Source organism: Acipenser ruthenus, chromosome 11 (assembly GCF_902713425.1).
Source record: "Acipenser ruthenus chromosome 11, fAciRut3.2 maternal haplotype, whole genome shotgun sequence".
Lineage (NCBI taxonomy): Eukaryota > Metazoa > Chordata > Actinopteri > Acipenseriformes > Acipenseridae > Acipenser > Acipenser ruthenus.
In genome coordinates this window covers 42,323,210-42,342,124 of record NC_081199.1, presented here as the reverse complement: position 1 = coordinate 42,342,124, position 18,915 = coordinate 42,323,210, and the positions used below count along the sequence as shown (strand labels likewise).

At 35.1% G+C, this 18,915-nt stretch overlaps 1 protein-coding gene across 6 annotated transcripts in view; it reads left to right on the top strand.

Moving 5' to 3' along the window:
- The first annotated feature begins 7,082 nt into the window (after positions 1-7,082).
- The window catches only part of LOC117426342 (zinc finger protein Helios-like), a 46,631-nt gene continuing 34,798 nt past the window's right edge, over positions 7,083-18,915 (top strand). For 2 of the 6 annotated variants that reach the window (XM_059034043.1, XM_034043817.3), the window contains exons 1-2: positions 8,110-8,753; positions 18,756-18,804. In XM_059034043.1, the coding sequence (XP_058890026.1) occupies positions 18,771-18,804 (34 nt within the window). In that variant the 5' untranslated portion in view covers positions 8,110-8,753; positions 18,756-18,770. The other 4 variants (XM_059034041.1, XM_059034044.1, XM_059034042.1 and 1 more) reach the window with 4 other exon arrangements.

Here is an 18,915-nt window from a genome sequence, read left to right as displayed (position 1 = left end):
AGAATAAAGGCCTTGTGGCTGATTGAACAAACATATTTGAGATCCTCATGTATGGTACAGTGTAGAACTGTGGACAGTGTGGAAATATCTGTCTTGTCAATACTGCAGTCGTACAGCCATAGTCGTCTCACAGACAGAAAGAGATTGCTTTTATACAGAGGTGTCCATGAGTGGCTAAATGTTGAAATGTTTTTTAAAGGGCATCAGGCTTTTTTTTTTACATTTTTTACTTGTTATTGTAAATCTGTTACAACAGTTTTTAAGATTTCCTTTGTGGTATCTGAAACATAACTCTGTATTTATCTCAGCACAACCACAATACTACTGCAGGTCATGTTATAGGCCAATATGTACTCCTGTTTTGGGAGGTTGTGATGCAATTTATAAAACACATGCAAACATTTCCAGTAGGAATCTAGTTTATATTGTATATTACTTTCCTGGGATATTATGTTGACTTCCCAGGGAGGTACGGGAGCACAAAAGATTTGATTCAAGCTAATTGCAGAATGCAACAGACATTAAAAAAATAATATAATGTAATATACATTTACAGTATAGTTAGTCATCTGTGATTTATTTATCACTTAAATAATCCAATGAACTCTGGAACCCTGGTAGTGAAGAATGTAGTTTTCATAATCTTATTTATATCACTTGAACCAAAATGTTTTATATTGCTGTTAAATCTGAACATATTTCTGAAAATATAGGGACATGCTGTACGATAATAACATATTTATATTTACAAAATAATGTTTTTTTTTTTTGTTTTTTTTTATCGTAAACTCAGAAGAAGCTTGAGTAACAGAATGTTGTTGCATTTTTTTCACCCAGAGAAAGCATTAACACAAAGGATTATTGTCAATAGTCAAATTATTAAATGAAACACCAGCTGTGTTTTGCACTGTGAGTAATTATGCTTCCTTTTCTCTAACACTTAATCAAATCAATTTACCATTACCTGCATGCTTTTCTTGCTAAGTTAGGGGAAACTCATTGTGTAGCATTTGGGTATAGTTATAAATTGGAATAGTAAGAAAGTAAGCAATTTTAGCTTACTCTGAAACCATACTTCCTTTGATGTGACAAATGATGTACCGTAATTCACACCAAACATGTATTTTAATGTAGTGGCTAACCAAAGACTTGTTAGTCATTTTCACACAACTGATTATATTGTCCCAGAACAATGAATAGTTTGAAGCGCAATTTACATTCACCCGTTTATCCTTCTTAAACAGGCCAGATTCTAAACTCCTTGCTCACTGTTCTGGTCGATACAGTGTGCTCACACCCTGAATGCAGTGCTCGGGTTACTGTGAGCATTAACTGCAGATTCTAAACTCCTTGCTCACTGTTCTGGTCGATACAGCGTGCTCACACCCTGAATGCAGTGCTCGGGTTACTGTGAGCATTAACTGCAGATTCTAAACTCCTTGCTCACTGTTCTGGTCGATACAGTGTGCTCACACCTTGAATGCAGTGCTTGGGTTACTGTGAGCATTAACTGCAGATTCTAAACTCCTTGCTCACTGTTCTGGTCGATACAGTGTGCTCACACCCTGAATGCAGTGCTCGGGTTACTGTGAGCATTAACTGCAGATTCTAAACTCCTTGCTCACTGTTCTGGTCGATACAGTGTGCTCACACCCTGAATGCAGTGCTCGGGTTACTGTGAGCATTAACTGCAGATTCTAAACTCCTTGCTCACTGTTCTGGTCGATACAGTGTGCTCACACCCTGAATGCAGTGCTCGGGTTACTGTGAGCATTAACTGCAGATTCTAAACTCCTTGCTCACTGTTCTGGTCGATACAGCGTGCTCACATCCTTTACTGTATGGGAAAATATGCACAATACATAAATATAATTATGTAAAAAAAAAGTATATATTTGTTGGTGTGTAAAAAATGAAATCTTGGCTAATACTAGGTAAGGATTGAGGCTAGGGCTGGGGTAATAGAAATGAAATCATGCAAACTGACTTGGTAATGCTGTGTCTTAATAAAATGGCTGGTAATGCTGGTAATGGTTTCCTGGGTAATGCTTTAGTGATACAAAGTTCACGTGCAGACACACACACATACACTGCAACAGCTCAATGCTTCACTAATCTGGAGCTTTGTTTATTTGAACTCTTTCAGATCTGAAACACTACCCTTGTGTCCCAGAGGTACAAGACAGCATTCTGCCAGCATGTCACCAAAATATGCACCTGCTCTGTAAAACAAACTGATCTACACTCTGAAATTGTACAACATTGCATTGTTCAGAACCACAAAAACAAAACTAAAACAAGCGCTGTCCCTTTTTATACAACCAGTTAAGTAAAAGTGGAAAAAAAAAAAATCATGTTTCATAAATATTATTTAATTTCTTTTCCATGTAAATGTTCTTTAAGAAAACCTGGTTGTTGTGCATGTGGTGTATTGTTCAGTACCCTGCATTTTGTAGTCTCCATTTGAATTTTAATGAAGAGGTGTAATGAACAATTCTTATTTTCTTATTTTTTTTTCTCTTCAGGGGTGGCCACAGTTGGCTCTTCCACTCCTAGTTTTTGTTCCAACCCTATTCTAAATTTTTTAATTAAACCATTTAAACCTCAACCCAGACCCTGAAGTACTAGTTATAATTGTATCTGTTAAACCTGGAGTGGAGTCATCCTCTAGGCCTGGGACTGGACACCTGTGCATCATTTATCATATACTTTGCTTGTTTTTTTTCTTTCTTTATTTTTGCATATCTCCTAAGTAGTTTTTTTCTTTCTATACATTCTTTGAAAAAAAAAATTGCGTAGTGAAAGAACATTTTCCATTATATTGCTAGAATATTTCCATTTACATATATATGAAAACCTTTGAATGAACTTTAATCTTGCTCGCTGCATGTGATAAACATGTTTATCTATGTGGGAGTGGTTTATTTTTGTTCCGTTCAGACAATATGAATAGGTTTCTTTATAACTTTCATATAATATTACCTAAACTATTCTTATTATATACAGCAGCAAATAATTAAAAAAAACAGCGGCTCAGAAAATTCCAAAAGTTATCGGAACTTTCAATATAAATAGTACTAAACTTGACATCAAGGTTTGATTGTGTAAAAAGCACATATCCCAGTAAAGAGAAGTACAGTACCAAACCTTTATTCCTACAGTTCTGCTTTTAACCTGGTGCCATGACCCCTCATCCATTTCTGATTTACTTGCAACTTCATGAGGTTTCCATGCAAGTTTTTTTTTTAGCTCAAGACATTTACACAAGTGTCTTGTGTAAAATGTTTTTTTGTGTTTCCATTCGCTCAGTTTATTTTACTCGAGTAAACAGGGCTTTTCACCCGACGTCATGCAAATGAATGGGAAAGGTGGAGGTTGATATGTAAATTAACTATGCGTAAAGTACTCTTGCTGTTTTTGAAGATTACTAGTGAAATTTTGTGAAAATGTGGTTTCCATGCGCAGACAACTGGTACACGAGTGAATCTAAGCTGCTGTAATAAAGCAAGTTAGTACTCGTTAGTAGTGAATACTGTTTCAACTAATTTATCTTATGAGTCATTAATTAAAAATGAACTCAGAGGTATAAAATGAAACTGACCAACAGGTTTTGCAGATCACATTTATTTATAACTGATTTTAACAAAAACATCCAGTCTTTTAATAGTTAATATCACTAGAAGCAGTCATTGACAGACTGGTAATGTCCTACTTGATATGTTAAACCCCCTGGTCTTGCCTCAAGAAATTTAACTGCACAAGGTGACATTACCAGCATAACTAAGTAAGATAGGAACAACTTTTAGGTCAGCATTGCTAGAGGGATTGGCCAAAGCTGAATACAGCATACAATATGTGGGTTGGCTTTATTTTGTCAACAAGAGATTGGAACATTTCTTTAATATCATGCTAAAATCTTACAAAGTTATTGTAAACACCATTTTAAAAGTAATGTGCAATCCAGGCCCGGTATTTTTTCCAACCTTTTTCTTTTGTAATTGTTTAATTTAAACTCTATCCCACTCCTAAAGCAGTTAATGATCTCATTGTCCCTGATAAACCAGGAGTAGAATGGCCACCCAGGGCTGTAGTTGTCTTACCCCTGGCCTATGAGGATTAGTACCTGGGTCTCTTGCTGTTTCACCTCCACCAGGAATATGTAATCACAGGACAATAGCACTGTCATGATAGGAATCCCATGCTCACACTTTAACTCATGAGTTATTTCACAATTCAAACAGATCTTCAAGGAACTGAGGTTTCTTTAGCAGTTTTGGAATGAGTTCCATGGATATTAAACTTTATTGTCAAAGTCGTGAATAGTGTCCTAGATTGCATTGGATTCTTTAAATGTATCTTTACAGGGCAAGACCAAAGTATGGTGGGTGGGGGATATATACAATTGATTGAAACAAACTACCATTGTTCCTATTGGTCTTAACAACATTGCCATTTTTTAAATAATTAGCCTACATTAAGAACCTTCCTGAGTTTTACACATTACAGACAGAGATGCACTACAGAGACTCAAATACCTGATTGTATTTACTGTGCATCGATCTCTGTTTAGATTCAATTCAACAGACTTCCATACTATGCTTGCGATAACTTATTTGCATGGTGTCAGGATTAAACTGTAGTAGGATTATCGTGTTTGTAAATTAAACATCTAAACTAATAACAATTATGTTTCCAAAGCATGATGATCACACATCATTTAGGTAGTGTGAACAGGGTCCAAGAACAGGCATGTCCTCAAATGACTACCATTTCCATGCTTAGGACAAGGGTCTAGCACCACAGGACTTTATGTGCTGTAGTGTCCTGTGTCCCCTTAAAAAAAAAGAAAGTCTGGGAATTGGCATCTGTGTCCGGGTAGGAGGAATCAACAAGCCTGGAGGCTCTAATGAAATGCATAAGAAACACCAGCTCCTTTAATATTTTCTTTGACATACATTAGTTTCTTAAAGGATTTCCACTATCTTATTAGAAATGTACTGCTTAATACATTCTACTTTGTCCCCAGCATTTGAATAATGGGGGTAACGAACATATCCTCATGATGTAAACAATCCAATACAGTACTGAGCTGATGTGGGATTCAGGACTCGCAGGATTTTAGGTCTGAGGATCCTTTACCCTGAACTTGAAAATCAAAGTGAATATGGTGGTATCATGTCACCTCCTTACCAAATTTCACCGCCGCTGTAGTATTAAACAAGTAATGTGACAATTAAGTTTTGCGATTAAGAGTCAACAGAGTAAAAACAAAAACATATTTTTGCATTTTTTATTGGTATTTAATCTTAATGTTTATACTTGTATTGCTTTTGTTATTTATAATCTCTGGATACTTTACATTACATTGATCTGTGTGTGATTAAATACACAACCTTTACAGTAAATACAAAAATACATAATTACGATATATAATGGTAATTAAAGCATATCTATGCTTGTGTGTATGTATAATATGCTTTACATATTTAGCCGTAGCCATTTGTAACAATTAAAAACCCAAACCAAATCTGAGTACATGTTGACTCATGTTGTCTCTTTTTACCGACACTGCCTATACTGCATGATTATTGATTTGCACTGAGATCTGGTGGTATTGTGTTAAACTGTATTACAGTATACTGCAGTTCAGAATGATTACTGATTTGCACTGAGATCTGGTGGTATTGTGTTAAACTGTATTACAGTATACTGCAGTTCTGAATGATTATTGATTTGCACTGAGATCTGGTGGTATTGTGTTAAACTGTATTACAGTATACTGCAGTTCAGAATGATTACTGATTTGCACTGAGATCTGGTGGTATTGTGTTAAACTGTATTACAGTATACTGCAGTTCAGAATGATTACTGATTTGCACTGAGATCTGGTGGTATTGTGTTAAACTGTATTACAGTATACTGCAGTTCTGAATGATTACTGATTTGCACTGAGATCTGGTGGTATTGTGTTAAACTGTATTACAGTATACTGCAGTTCTGAATGATTATTGATTTGCACTGAGATCTGGTGGTATTGTGTTAAACTGTATTACAGTATACTGCAGTTCTGAATGATTATTGATTTGCACTGAGATCTGGTGGTATTGTGTTAAAATGTATTACAGTATACTGCAGTTCAGAATGATTACTGATTTGCACTGAGATCTGGTGGTATTGTGTTAAACTGTATTACAGTATACTGCAGTTCAGAATGATTATTGATTTGCACTGAGATCTGGTGGTATTGTGTTAAACTGTATTACAGTATACTGCAGTTCTGAATGATTATTGATTTGCACTGAGATCTGGTGGTATTGTGTTAAACTGTATTACAGTATACTGCAGTTTTGAATGATTACTGATTTGCACTGAGATCTGGTGGTATTGTGTTAAACTGTATTACAGTATACTGCAGTTCTGAATGATTATTGATTTGCACTGAGATCTGGTGGTATTGTGTTAAACTGTATTACAGTATACTGCAGTTCAGAATGATTACTGATTTGCACTGAGATCTGGTGGTATTGTGTTAAAATGTATTACAGTATACTGTAGTTCTGATAGACCTAGGCTGACTGAGAAAAATGTCTGGGTTTGGTCTGTGGAAAAGGTGACAACCCTATTGGTGATAAATTGACCCACTGTTAGCATTATGAATATTGCGGAGAATACCACAGCAGGAGTAGATTTTGCATAACAAACATCTGGGAAAAGGTTAACCTGCTAGTAAGGTATTTTCTTGTAATAATAATAATAATAATAATAATAATAATAATAATAATAAAGCCTGGTTAACACCTGCACTAAATAGTACGCACATTCAAAGCATAGGGGGCGTGCTTTCCCACAAACCATCCCGAATTTAATGCAAGAATGAAACCTTTGTTTGTTTGTTTGTTTTTGTGCAAGCTATATAGTACCTACCTAGAAATGTCACTGTACTGTGGTGGTCACTAGTATAGTACAATGCTGTACACTGGCTCTGAAATACTGTAATCGATTACCGAGTGTTTGAAGGTTGCTCACTGTGGTGGTCGATCCGTTTCTCTGAGTTTGACCAAGTTCCCAGACTAACCCCACTGCTTGCCTGTCTGCCTGCTTTGACGTCGAAGATGGAGGAAGTAAGAGCAGGATTAACTAAAGCAACACAAATTACCTTAAGAGTCCTTGTGTATATAAAATAAACTACCTTGCCGCAATGCATAAATTCAAAGAAAAGGCGATTGGACTGTTGTATCTCCTGCCTTGCTAAGGTAAAAGGATGTTTTCTGTTTTAACAATACTCAAGTCTAACGACATTACATAATTATATTACATTATATAATTATTAGGATGCTATCAGTCTGCTTCCCCTAAACGCATCACAAAGGGAGACGCGTGTTAATAAATGAAAGGTAGCACCTGTACAATACCGTACCTTTTATTGCGTTGTACCTGCCCAGCAGTACAGTGTGATTTTTGACATTCTTATTAAAAACTATTACATGCAACGACGTATTAGTAACTAGTATCATTATCAAACGAAGCATTGCGCGTGACTGGTGATACTATAGTGATGAATGGCAAGCCACTGTATAAGTAATTGAATAATAAATCAGTACTTTTGTACTGTAAATATATACTTGCACAGATGAATCCCAGCTACATAGTAGCTACATAGTTGTGGAGAGGTATTCTGAATCTTTTTTTTTTTTTTTTTTTTTTTTTAATGTTTTGCTTCAGGCCAAAACAATCCAAAGACGCTGGCTTCAGTTTGAAATGTGGATTGATTCATTTTTTTGTTTTAAATGTATTTTATTTTTCTTGCTCAGATTCCATAGGAACTGGTGGAGCAAGTTTTTTTTTTTTTTTTAAATTTTTTTTAAAAAATGTATTCTTTTTAGTTAATCGTCTTGTTCCTATAGCTGCCACTGACCTTCCGCTTCCCTCTACGTGACATTCCTTATTAGAACTTTATCCTTGTTTTTTTAACTACTTGATCTCTCTCTCTCTCTCTCTCTCTCTCTCTCTCTCTCTCTCTCTCTCTCTCTCTCTACCTCTCTACTGCGGTGTACCATAAGGTGCAAAATCAAAAAGAAAAATTTCATGTAGGTATTCATTTTTATCAATTATTCAAATTTGTGTGTACCTACATTACCTTTTTCTTTTTTATATATCTCGGATAAAGGAGACGCGAAATTTGCAGGTGTGCGACTAGTCCTGTGTCTGGCAAGTTACTAAAGGGGTGGTTAAGCTGAATGGAAATGTTGACAACCTTTAATTTATCTGATCAGAGGAAGTAACCAATACTTTCTGGAGAGGTATTTTCTCTCCGCTGTTAACCATTTAGCTGGTTGAAGAGCGCGTTTGTTCCTGTTCCTTCTGACGCACGCTTTAGCAGTTATTTTAAGATACTTTTTTTTGTTTGTTTGACAAAGTTTTTGAGGAAACAGAAAATGAAGAACAGACCAACTTTTAGAAGATAGCTTATGACAGTCTGCGCGTGATAGCGATCTTTCAAATTCATGTTTTGGTATTGTTGAGGGGGCGTTCTGTCATCGTTACATTTGGTGACTGTTCTACTAAAAAGCGCTTTGCTTTGGAATCACTTCGGATCCTGAAACCTGTTCGTTTATAAAGCTGGAAGGGAACCCGACCCGACTACTTTAAATAAACACAAAACGGGACACGTACAGTAAGAGGAAAAACTGAGAGAAAACTGTCGCTTTAACCAGGGAAGTGTTATTTCTGAATTGAAGAACTGAAGCTGTCTTGTAAGTAAAACCGAAATCGCTTTCTAGCTATTGAGTCAGGTGCAACACATTGTCAAGCACAAGTCAAAGCTGAATTGAGTTTGCTCGCTATAACAAAACTAAAATGTGCACAGTATATGTATCAATTGATAGATTTATATAAGTATATTGCTGTCACCAACGGTGGTCTATATATTTTTTATTATCAATATTTACTGTTTTTACGATTTTATTTATTTATTTATGTATTTATTTATTTATACTTTTTTAAGTAAAATGCCATTGCCATACATATTGTATTATGTATTTAATGACATTGAATACATGTTACAATAGTTTTTTTATTTTTTTATTTTTGTCATTCAATTAGCAATGATGTATTTCAACTATAAACTTTAAAAATGCAAGAATGGAGATGGTGACAACTATTGAGTCTTAAGTATGTATTTATGGAATGTCATTTTGACTTGAATATTTACAGTGGAGAACAGTACAGTAGTGTATGATAGTAAACACCACAGTGTATACAAGTAAACAGTATGTTGTAATATTTACATAGGAACCCCCCCCCCAAGTTAACAAACCAGAATTTCTGTTTTTAAGCCAGCACATGTAGGCTAGTTATAACAGATATTGGTCTTTTGCAAGGGGAAAAAACAAACCATGGTTTACCATCGATTGAGTTGTCTTTGGCAATTAATACTAGTGCATACTGTACAGGTATTGTGTGTGTTTGTAAAAACTGATGCCTAGTGACAAGTATGGCAGTGGCAACACCTCAACAGCAGCCCCCAACTAAAGTTCTTGACTTCTCCAAACTCAGTTATCCTGAGTTTTATGGGAATCCCCTCGTTTTCTGACCCGTGCCTGTGGAGTTTAGGGAACCCCCATGAAATTATTTTTCTCATACAAAGAAATAGATGAGTTCAACAACTCATCTAGGTTCAACAATCCTGTGCTACTCTTAGAAAAATCAGTTCTCCACAAAGTTGTGCACTTTTAAGTCTGATTTTATGGATTAAATAAAGTTTTGCATGTGTCATGACATTTTTCTACACATTTGTAAAATACTTTTTTTTTTTTTTTTTTTTTTGGTAGTTTTGTGAGTAGGGGACATCTTTCGAACTGGGCCCATCGTCCAGATTTTATTTATGAAAAGTTGTGTTTGTAAATTAGAGAGAAATGAAAAATGATTGCAGATTAACAGTGTGAATGTTGTGAAGCTGTATTTAATTGACGACTGGGTAATGTAATATTCTCATTCGATTGCATGGACTTGTTTACCATTGATTCATGTAGGCCCTTCTGTGACTCCTTTTTTAAAAATTCTGTTTTAAAGCTGCTTTGAGTTCTAATCAGATTGGTTTCCAGTATTATTTTGTTGCTTTGGCTTGTGTTACTGTATCTGACATGCTGTAGCCTACACGTTGATGCAACCATATTACTGTAGATGTCATATTGCAGTTGTAATACATTGATTCCGTTTGTCTGTTTGTCATTTTGTCTGTAAAACTAACACATTTCCTGTGTGCTTACTAAAGTTATTGGTATGAGACATGCATATTTTTAGCCACAGTTAGAATGACCTCAGTTGAGATGGACATTTTATGAGTTTTACATTTTGCTTTTATTTATTTATTAGTCATACATGTTTATTCATACAGTGGGGCTTTTGATTTTCAGTGTTTTACCCCAACTTTTATACCTCCTTTAGGAATTCAATTGATACCTGTTAAGCCATTCGTGTCTCTCAATCACAACTGAGAAGCATGGTCATAGAAAAATTGATTTAATTCATGTTTTTTATTTTTTTATTTATTTATTTTTTTTGCTGTGAAACAACTCAGTGGGCTTTTAAATTAACCAAGCCTTATTTTTTTCATTTGCAAGCAGAACATATGAACGAGATATGTTAATAAGCGACTAATATTTATTAAAGCTATAATGAAACATAAAGTATTTGATGTCGGACACACTTTATTACAATCGCTATGCGTAACTGAATTTACATTCATAAAGATGAGACTCTTCTGCTTTGAAATCAAAAAGTAAGACTTAAGATTTAAAAGCCAATTTAGTTGTTTCACAGAAAAAAAAGTAAATTAAATCAATTTTACTATTACCACGCTTCTCAGTTGTGATTGAGAGACACAAATGGCTAATAGGTATCAATTGAATTTTTAAGGAGAGTAGAAAAGTCGGGGTAAAGCACAGAAACTCAGAAGCCCCACTTATATAGTACCTCTTTTATATGGCTGTGTTGCAACTGCAGCGATATCACTTATTAATAAATGAAATTAGATTTCACATTACTGAGTGTTGGAAGTTGCATTAGAAAAGTTCAGTTCAGTTCAAATTACTCTTGAATTTGTGGCTTCATGAACTTGTATAGACATCCATGTGTCATCACCAGAAAAGAAACAGGCCTTCATAACGTAATTGTGTCCTGATCGAAGCAGACGTTCGTTTTTCATTGTTCAGAATGTGGTGATTTTACATGACGGGGGGGAAAGGGGGGGGTTTGGGAAGGGGGAAATGGGGTTTCTGGGCCTGGTTTTAAAAGCTTAAACTGACTTTGGGTATCTTTTGCCAAAACAAAAAGTATTGTAAAAATCTGATGTTTTACTTAACATTGAAACAACACATACCAAAATGATCCTCACTGTGGCATAAACTAATTTAAATCAAAAATCCCATCCGTCCCGTTAACAGTTGGATATTGACAACCAACCATTCTAGCCAGTTTCTGAAGGCGTCAAAAACACATTACGGTGATTAAGGGGAGTATTTGTCTTGTCTTTTGAATTGTCTGACATCTAGTAGTCTAACTAATATAAACGTATTGAACGCACGTCAATAAATGAATGAATGAATGAATGAATTACATTTTGATGTTTGTACGTCATATTTTTTAATGAAAAAGTTTAATTTAATTTGAAAAACAGTGATGCTTTCAAAATCCTTCTTTTTTCCCCTCTGTGCCGTTTGCATCTTGTTTATGATCAATGCAGTGGGATTATAGGAGTGATAACCAGGAGATAAGCTTGTGAGAACTTTTTGTACACTGCAATCATAACAACCCCCGACAATGATTGCGTGCAGCAATTTGTCTTGCCCAAGTTAGACTGTTAGCAAGCAGTATCTACCAAAAGCTTTCTACAATTATATTGTGTTATTTTTTAAACTACAACTATTAGATGCTTTGTAGTTCAATTCCATTCACACTACTGTAGCTATATTGAAAGGTTGATGGTAAAAGTCACATCAAGGGTTACATCCTGATATACTTGCACCATGTGCCTTTTTAATCACCCTATGTATGTGTGTGTATATATATATATATATATATATATATATATATATATATATATATATATATATATATATATATATATATATATATATATATTTATATATATATATATATACACTGTATATATATATATATATATATATATATATATATATATATATATAAATATGTTAATGCTGTGACAAATATCCGACTATTTGAACGAATATTTTTTGACATGTATTCGGATACAAAAATCAGATCATATTCGCTAGAAATGACAAAAATACCTTGCACTTATTTACCACCTCACCAGAAGTTGTGCGACAGTTTCAAAAATGGCAAATAAAAGAGCTTAATATATATAAAACCAAAAAAACCAGGATTAACACAGCAGCTCGAGTCTCTCTTTAGAAGTTTTAGACAGTAAAAAGTAAATAAACCAGATTATGCATGCGCATGCATAGTGATCTCTATGGAAGAACATCAGTGTCAAACACACATTGTGCTTCTAGAGCGACTCAGAATCTCATGGGACAGTTAGCCAAATAGCAGTTCAAGTTAAACATTGTTTTGTTTATTACCAAAATAAATAGTACATAAACTTGACACCACATTTTATTTATAAAAAAAAAAAAAAATGAATTCCTTGCCATTGCAGTTTCTTCACAGTAAATAGTGGCCATATACTTGCCAACATTTGGAAACTGTTCAGCGGGATGCTCATCTTCAGGGGGTGAGGGGTGTCATGCGCATCATACATATGGGAGGAGTCATACGCATCATACATATGGGAGGAGTCATACGCATCATACATATGGGAGGAGTCATACGCATCATACATATGGGAGGAGTCATACGCATCATACATATGGGAGGAGTCATACGCAACAAACACTCACTATCATGTAATAGACGTATCCACCCAACTCAACACCACACGACCATCATGACAGTAAAAATAGACTTAATGAAGCGTTCTTACCTTTGTATAAGTAGGTGATCAACAGATGTGTCAGCTGCATGAAGAGCACAGCATGTGGTTTTCACCAACTCTACCTTGCAGAATAAATTCATTTTTTTCTATGGGTAAATATCGGGACTTTCTTATGCATCGGGACGCGGGGCATTTGCTAGGAAATCAGGACTGTCCTGACCATATAGGAACTGTTGGCATGTATGATGTACACGTTTTCATAAAGTAATAACATGAGGTTTACTCGTGCCTTTTTGGAGCTGAACAAGCAAACAAAACCTGAAATTATAGTTTAAACACTTCAACTAAAACAAACGTGGAAATGGCGTGGTAAAATGAAGGCCGGAAAAAAACTCACCATTTTGGTTCTCGTTTATTACATTCCACTAGGGGTGAGACGATTCATCGTGTATTGCTGCATCGCGATACTTTACAACACAATACACCTTTGTGTATCGCGATACAAGCATGAAATGAGTAGCTAATATGCCACATTTATTAAACTGTATATCATGAAAGAAACGGTCTTGGTTGTTTGAATGTAAACTTTTTTTGATCCTCGACATATCCCATTGTGCAATGAGCCGGCCAGACGCTTCCGCTATTGGCGAGTTCTTCATTTTAATTTAATTTAATTTAATTTAATTTAATTTAATTTAGGGTTACAATCGTTAATGAAAACTGATACGTTCAAAAAACATGAAATAAATGACTTAACAAGAATAAAAAGTTAAACAAAATTTTGAGAAACAAATGAAACTTAGATAAAAAAAAAATTCATAATAATAATAATAATAATAATAATAATAATAATAATTATAGGCCCAAATAACAAGAATGTTTTTTTCTGTATTCCATTGCTAGCAAGCAGGGAAAACTGACACTACTAAAGGCTTCAGAACAGGCAGCAGAAACGCTGCTTGGCCAACGGGAGTTGAGACAGCGACCATTCACACTACAGTAGTGTGAATGGAATTGAACTACAAAGCATCTAATAGTTATAGTTTAAAAAATAACACAATATAATTGTAGAAAGCTTTTGGTAGATACTGCTTGCTAACAGTCTAACTTGGGCAAGACAAATTGCTGCACGCAATCATCGTCGGGGGTTATGATTGCAGTGTACAGAAAGTTCTCACAAGCTTGTCTCCTGGTTATCACTCCTATAATCCCACTGCATTGATCATAAACAAGATGCAAACGGCACAGAGGGGAAAAAAGAAGGATTTTGAAAGCATCACTGTTTTTCAAATTAAATTAAACTTTTTCATTAAAAATATGACGTACAAACTTCAAAATGTAATTCATTCATTCATTCATTCATTCATTCATTTATTGACGTGCGTTCAATACGTTTATATTAGTTAGACTACTAGATGTCAGACAATTCAAAAGACAAGACAAATACTCCCCTTAATCACCGTAATGTGTTTTTGACGCCTTCAGAAACTGGCTAGAATGGTTGGTTGTCAATATCCAACTGTTAACGTGATTTAAATTAGTTTATGCCACAGTGAGGATCATTTTGGTATGTGTTGTTTCAATGTTAAGTAAAACATCAGATTTTTACAATACTTTTTGTTTTGGCAAAAGATACCCAAAGTCAGTTTAAGCTTTTAAAACCAGTGGGAGTGTAGAAGAGGCGGAGACAGCCAGTTGACCAAACATATCGAATTTTCACATTTCTTATGAGTTTTATTTGATATTTGCTTACCTTTCAGTGCGCCCTAATAATGTTTTTATTTGGTTGAATAATCCTTACTTTCTTTAAAGAAATGTGTTAATCCTGATGAAAATTACTTATTTAATACTAAGTTGATCATGAATTTGAATGTAATAATTACAGCACAATGTAGAATAGTATACAACATAAAATAATATACCCAACCTTAAATTCATAAATGTAAATACTTAGTAATAATAATAATAATAATAATAATAATAATAATAATAATAATAATAATAATAAAGAAAAGTCTTATAATAATCTATTGAGTTAAAGTTATGTATGATGCAAGCAAAAACACTGATGTACTTTTTAAAAATATTTTAATTGTTATTGATTAGACAGCACAACTTAATGCTGAAAAACTTTAATGTGTGCTTTAATAGTTATCAAACACATTGCTTGGTATTTTATTCCTTTCTCAAAATGTGGTAAGGAGATTTGGTAAATTAAGTTAAATCCGATATCCCAGGAACTCTAGCTGACATACTGCAGTATGAAATAGTTTCAAGTCCGTCAAGCAGAGATGAGTTTTTCATAAGTATCGTGATACGAATTGTATCATGGATTGTGTATCGTGATTCATATCGTATTGTGACCTTGGTGTATCGTCTCACCCCTACGTTCCGAATGACAGAAAGTCCCAACAAAAAATATATAATATATAAAATCTATATAAAAATCACTACTTAACATTTCCAGCAAGTTGGGCACTGTTTAAGCGAGGCATTTCAGAATGACGTGCTTGCCTTTTTTCTGTCCCATGAGATTATGACTCGCTGTAAAGCAGCACAACGCATTTTTGTCCCAGATGGCCTTCCATAGAGACCACTAAGCGTGCGCACGCATAGTCTGGTTTATTTACTTTTTGCTATCAAAAACTTTTAAATAGAGGCTCCAAGAGCTGCTGTGTTGATCCTGTGTTTTTTTTATATATTAATGTGACATATCACACAGAGCTCTTTTTCATTTGCCATTTTTTTAAACTGTAGCGCAAATTCTGGTGAGACGGTAAGTTAAGTTCGATTTTTGTAACTCCAAAAACCAAATTAACATAATTAAGAAAAAAAAAAAAAAAAATACATGTGTTATTGGGACCAGGCGGTGTTCCATTTAACTTACTTATAGACTGGATAATCAGAAGTGAACTGTAATCGAAATGGAATCCTGCTTCCTACTCACCAAGTGAGGTGGCCAGGCGTGAAGTAAATATTGTTTTGTCTTCCGGTTTGGAAGTTGACGCACTAACGGAATATAAGCTTAACCTGTCTCTGACTTTAGGTGGAAACTGCCCACTAAACCTAGCAACTTGTGGAAAGAATGGTTTCTTTACCACTCAAAGCAGTGTTTTCGGAGCCTTTCGTTTGTGCAATATTTGTTTGTCTGTTGACATGCTTTTTCTTGCAGTGACACCATTTACTGTATGTTACTCAAAGGAAGCCTTGGAAATATATCATTTGTGCTGATATCATACTTTTGCTTCTTTCTGCAGTCTTTACACTTGCTGTAACCCTTATCCGGTCCACACTGTGTTAAATACAGCTGTATATGAAATGAAAGTATTTATATTTTAAAGAACATACATGGAGTCAGCCCCCTTGCAATTTCAACATTCACCAGCCATATCACACCTCACAACAAAATTCATTTTTTTAAAACTGGGATTGCCAACAAAAGCAGTGAGCCAGCAAGCAGACCCAACAATAAAGCTAAAACTAGATATACCAGTTTGAAACAGGGGTACTTGTTGTACGAATCTTATGTGCATTTTAACCCTTTATAAATATATGTATTTTAGACATCTTACAGTGTTTACAAGGAGCTGCTTTAGCTCAAACCGTACATTCCTTGATGAAAAATCTAGCGACTGCTGATAAGGAGCTAGGATTGTGAGCACCACATTTACCAGTTTCCCAGCTGCTGTATTTAACATCAGGACACGTTTATAGCAATTAGATACATATAGAAGTGTATACTGTACAGCTATCACTTGACATAAGCATTTTTCAATAGGGGGACATATATTTTTTTTTTAGTTTTTTTCTTGAACCAGCATAACTAGATCTTCAACAGCTATTACTCAACTTGCATGACCAGCTGATAACCAGACAACTACCAGATAAATCATGGCTGGAATTTCCAACAGCTTGGATATGTATGAGAAAAAGATAAACAAATTTCACCAGGTCACTGCATAAAAACACACATCAACTAGAGTGTCTTGGCAAATCTATGGATGTCAGGAATGCCAATAATAATAGTAAGGAAATGTATTAAAACAAACACTGGTTAATGATTGATTTTTGTAGCTGAGCAGATGCGAAAAGATGAAACCAAACTGTATTGCCTTTACAGTCTAATAGTGGTGATTGTTCTCTGCCCTCTGAGATGTATCAAGTTATGGATTATGTGAAATCTACTGTTGTAATCTCCAAAACTGCAAAAAAGACTTATTAACTGCCATTATCATTGGCTATGGATTTTTTTTGTTTTATCTGGCTTTTGCTACAGTGTATGTTTATCGTTATAAAGTGGCCACGCCCCGAGTACATGTAAAACTCATCTTGCATAACACCCTGTACTGTTCTGGTTCATAGAACGGGTCATTTGCAGACACAAAAGTCTAATACTACTTTTTTCCCCCCATTTTGCAGCCAATTAACAGTTCATTATGGCTTGTTAACATTGTGGGACACAGATTTTAAGCAGAACATGCTGTAAATAATTTAAAGTGTTTTTTAAGCATTGGGTCACAGGTGTGAAATGCAAAGTGTTCAAAGGTTTGCACTAGTTTTGTTATTTAAGCCACCTTGGAAACTGAGGATTTTAATACAAACCTGATTGAATTGATTAATCAATTGAAATTGGCAGCATGAGCTCACCAGAAATATGCCAGAATTCTGCTCTTTATATCTTTCTAAAGGAACCTATGAAATGTCATGCTCGAACATGTCTTCTTTCAGTCATTTATAGGGAATACGTTTGCTGCCAAGTGAGTTGTCTGACAGTAAGTGACAGGTTTGGATAGCAGTGACATCTCAGGTACAGTCTTACTGTCCCCTACTAGTACAGTAAGTGCTTTAATACTTCAACAACATGGCAAAGTTGTTAGTACAGACATCTTTTTTGCCTGCAGCCAACCTCCTTGAATTTGTATTCCATCGTGTATCAAGTAAAGAGTAAAGTGGAGTTATGTCAGTATTTTTCTGGGAAATGTACTTGGAAAGTAACTGTTGAATAAGGTGTTGGTTGGAATCAGAAGGCGCCACCATCTAAAGCAATGTGCAGCAAACACCACTTGAATTAGGTTAATATTACACGATTTGGCAATAACTGTACCAGCATTGCGTACAGGGTTCTATTGTGGTGAACTCTGTCGTCAGCAGCCTTTCACAGTGCCAGAAAAAAAGAAAAATAGCGTGCACATCTCGTTTGTGACGTGATTTGGGTGTTATGCATTTGTAGATGACGGTTATTTCTGAAATCATGAAAAGGTGAGAAGGACTGTGAGATTCTACTTGTGAGGGAGATGGTTGTCCTTGCAGGAAAACAGGATTTGGAAACCTAATGCAACTCCGTGAGGCAGTGGGTTCCATGTTTTTGATACTTCTCCTAAAGCAAAACAACATCAATACACTGCAGCAAGCTGCACAAGCACAGGCACATGTTTACAAGCATGGATTACATCAGCATGCAATTCTTTAACAATATTGGGAATAGATGTTGTTGAAATGCTTTGTAACTGTTCGGATCCCGTTTATGGAAATGGGCTGTAGTTTTTAAAGCATGTATGTCTTAAGGTGCTGTCTGAGATGCTCTCATGGCGCACTGGTTGGGAGACTCTTTCCTAGAGTTACTGTACAGTATGTCATTGGGGTACCATTATTAATACCAGTGTACATCCCTAATAAAACCATAGCAGAACTACTAACAAAGACCTCATCACCACTCAAATCAGCACAACTTTAGAATAGCAAGAAATGAAAAAAAAGAATTTACTAATCAGGTGTTTCGCTTTGATTTTTACAGCCCTGCCCCCTGACTATGGAAACAGAGGCTACAGATGGCTATCTTGCTAGTAAGTTTTAATTTTAAGAATGTATTACAGTAAAACCTTCTTACAAGCCAGTCAACCTTTTTCATTTTTTACTTAGTGAGATATGTATCGTGAAAAAGTTTAGCAACCAAA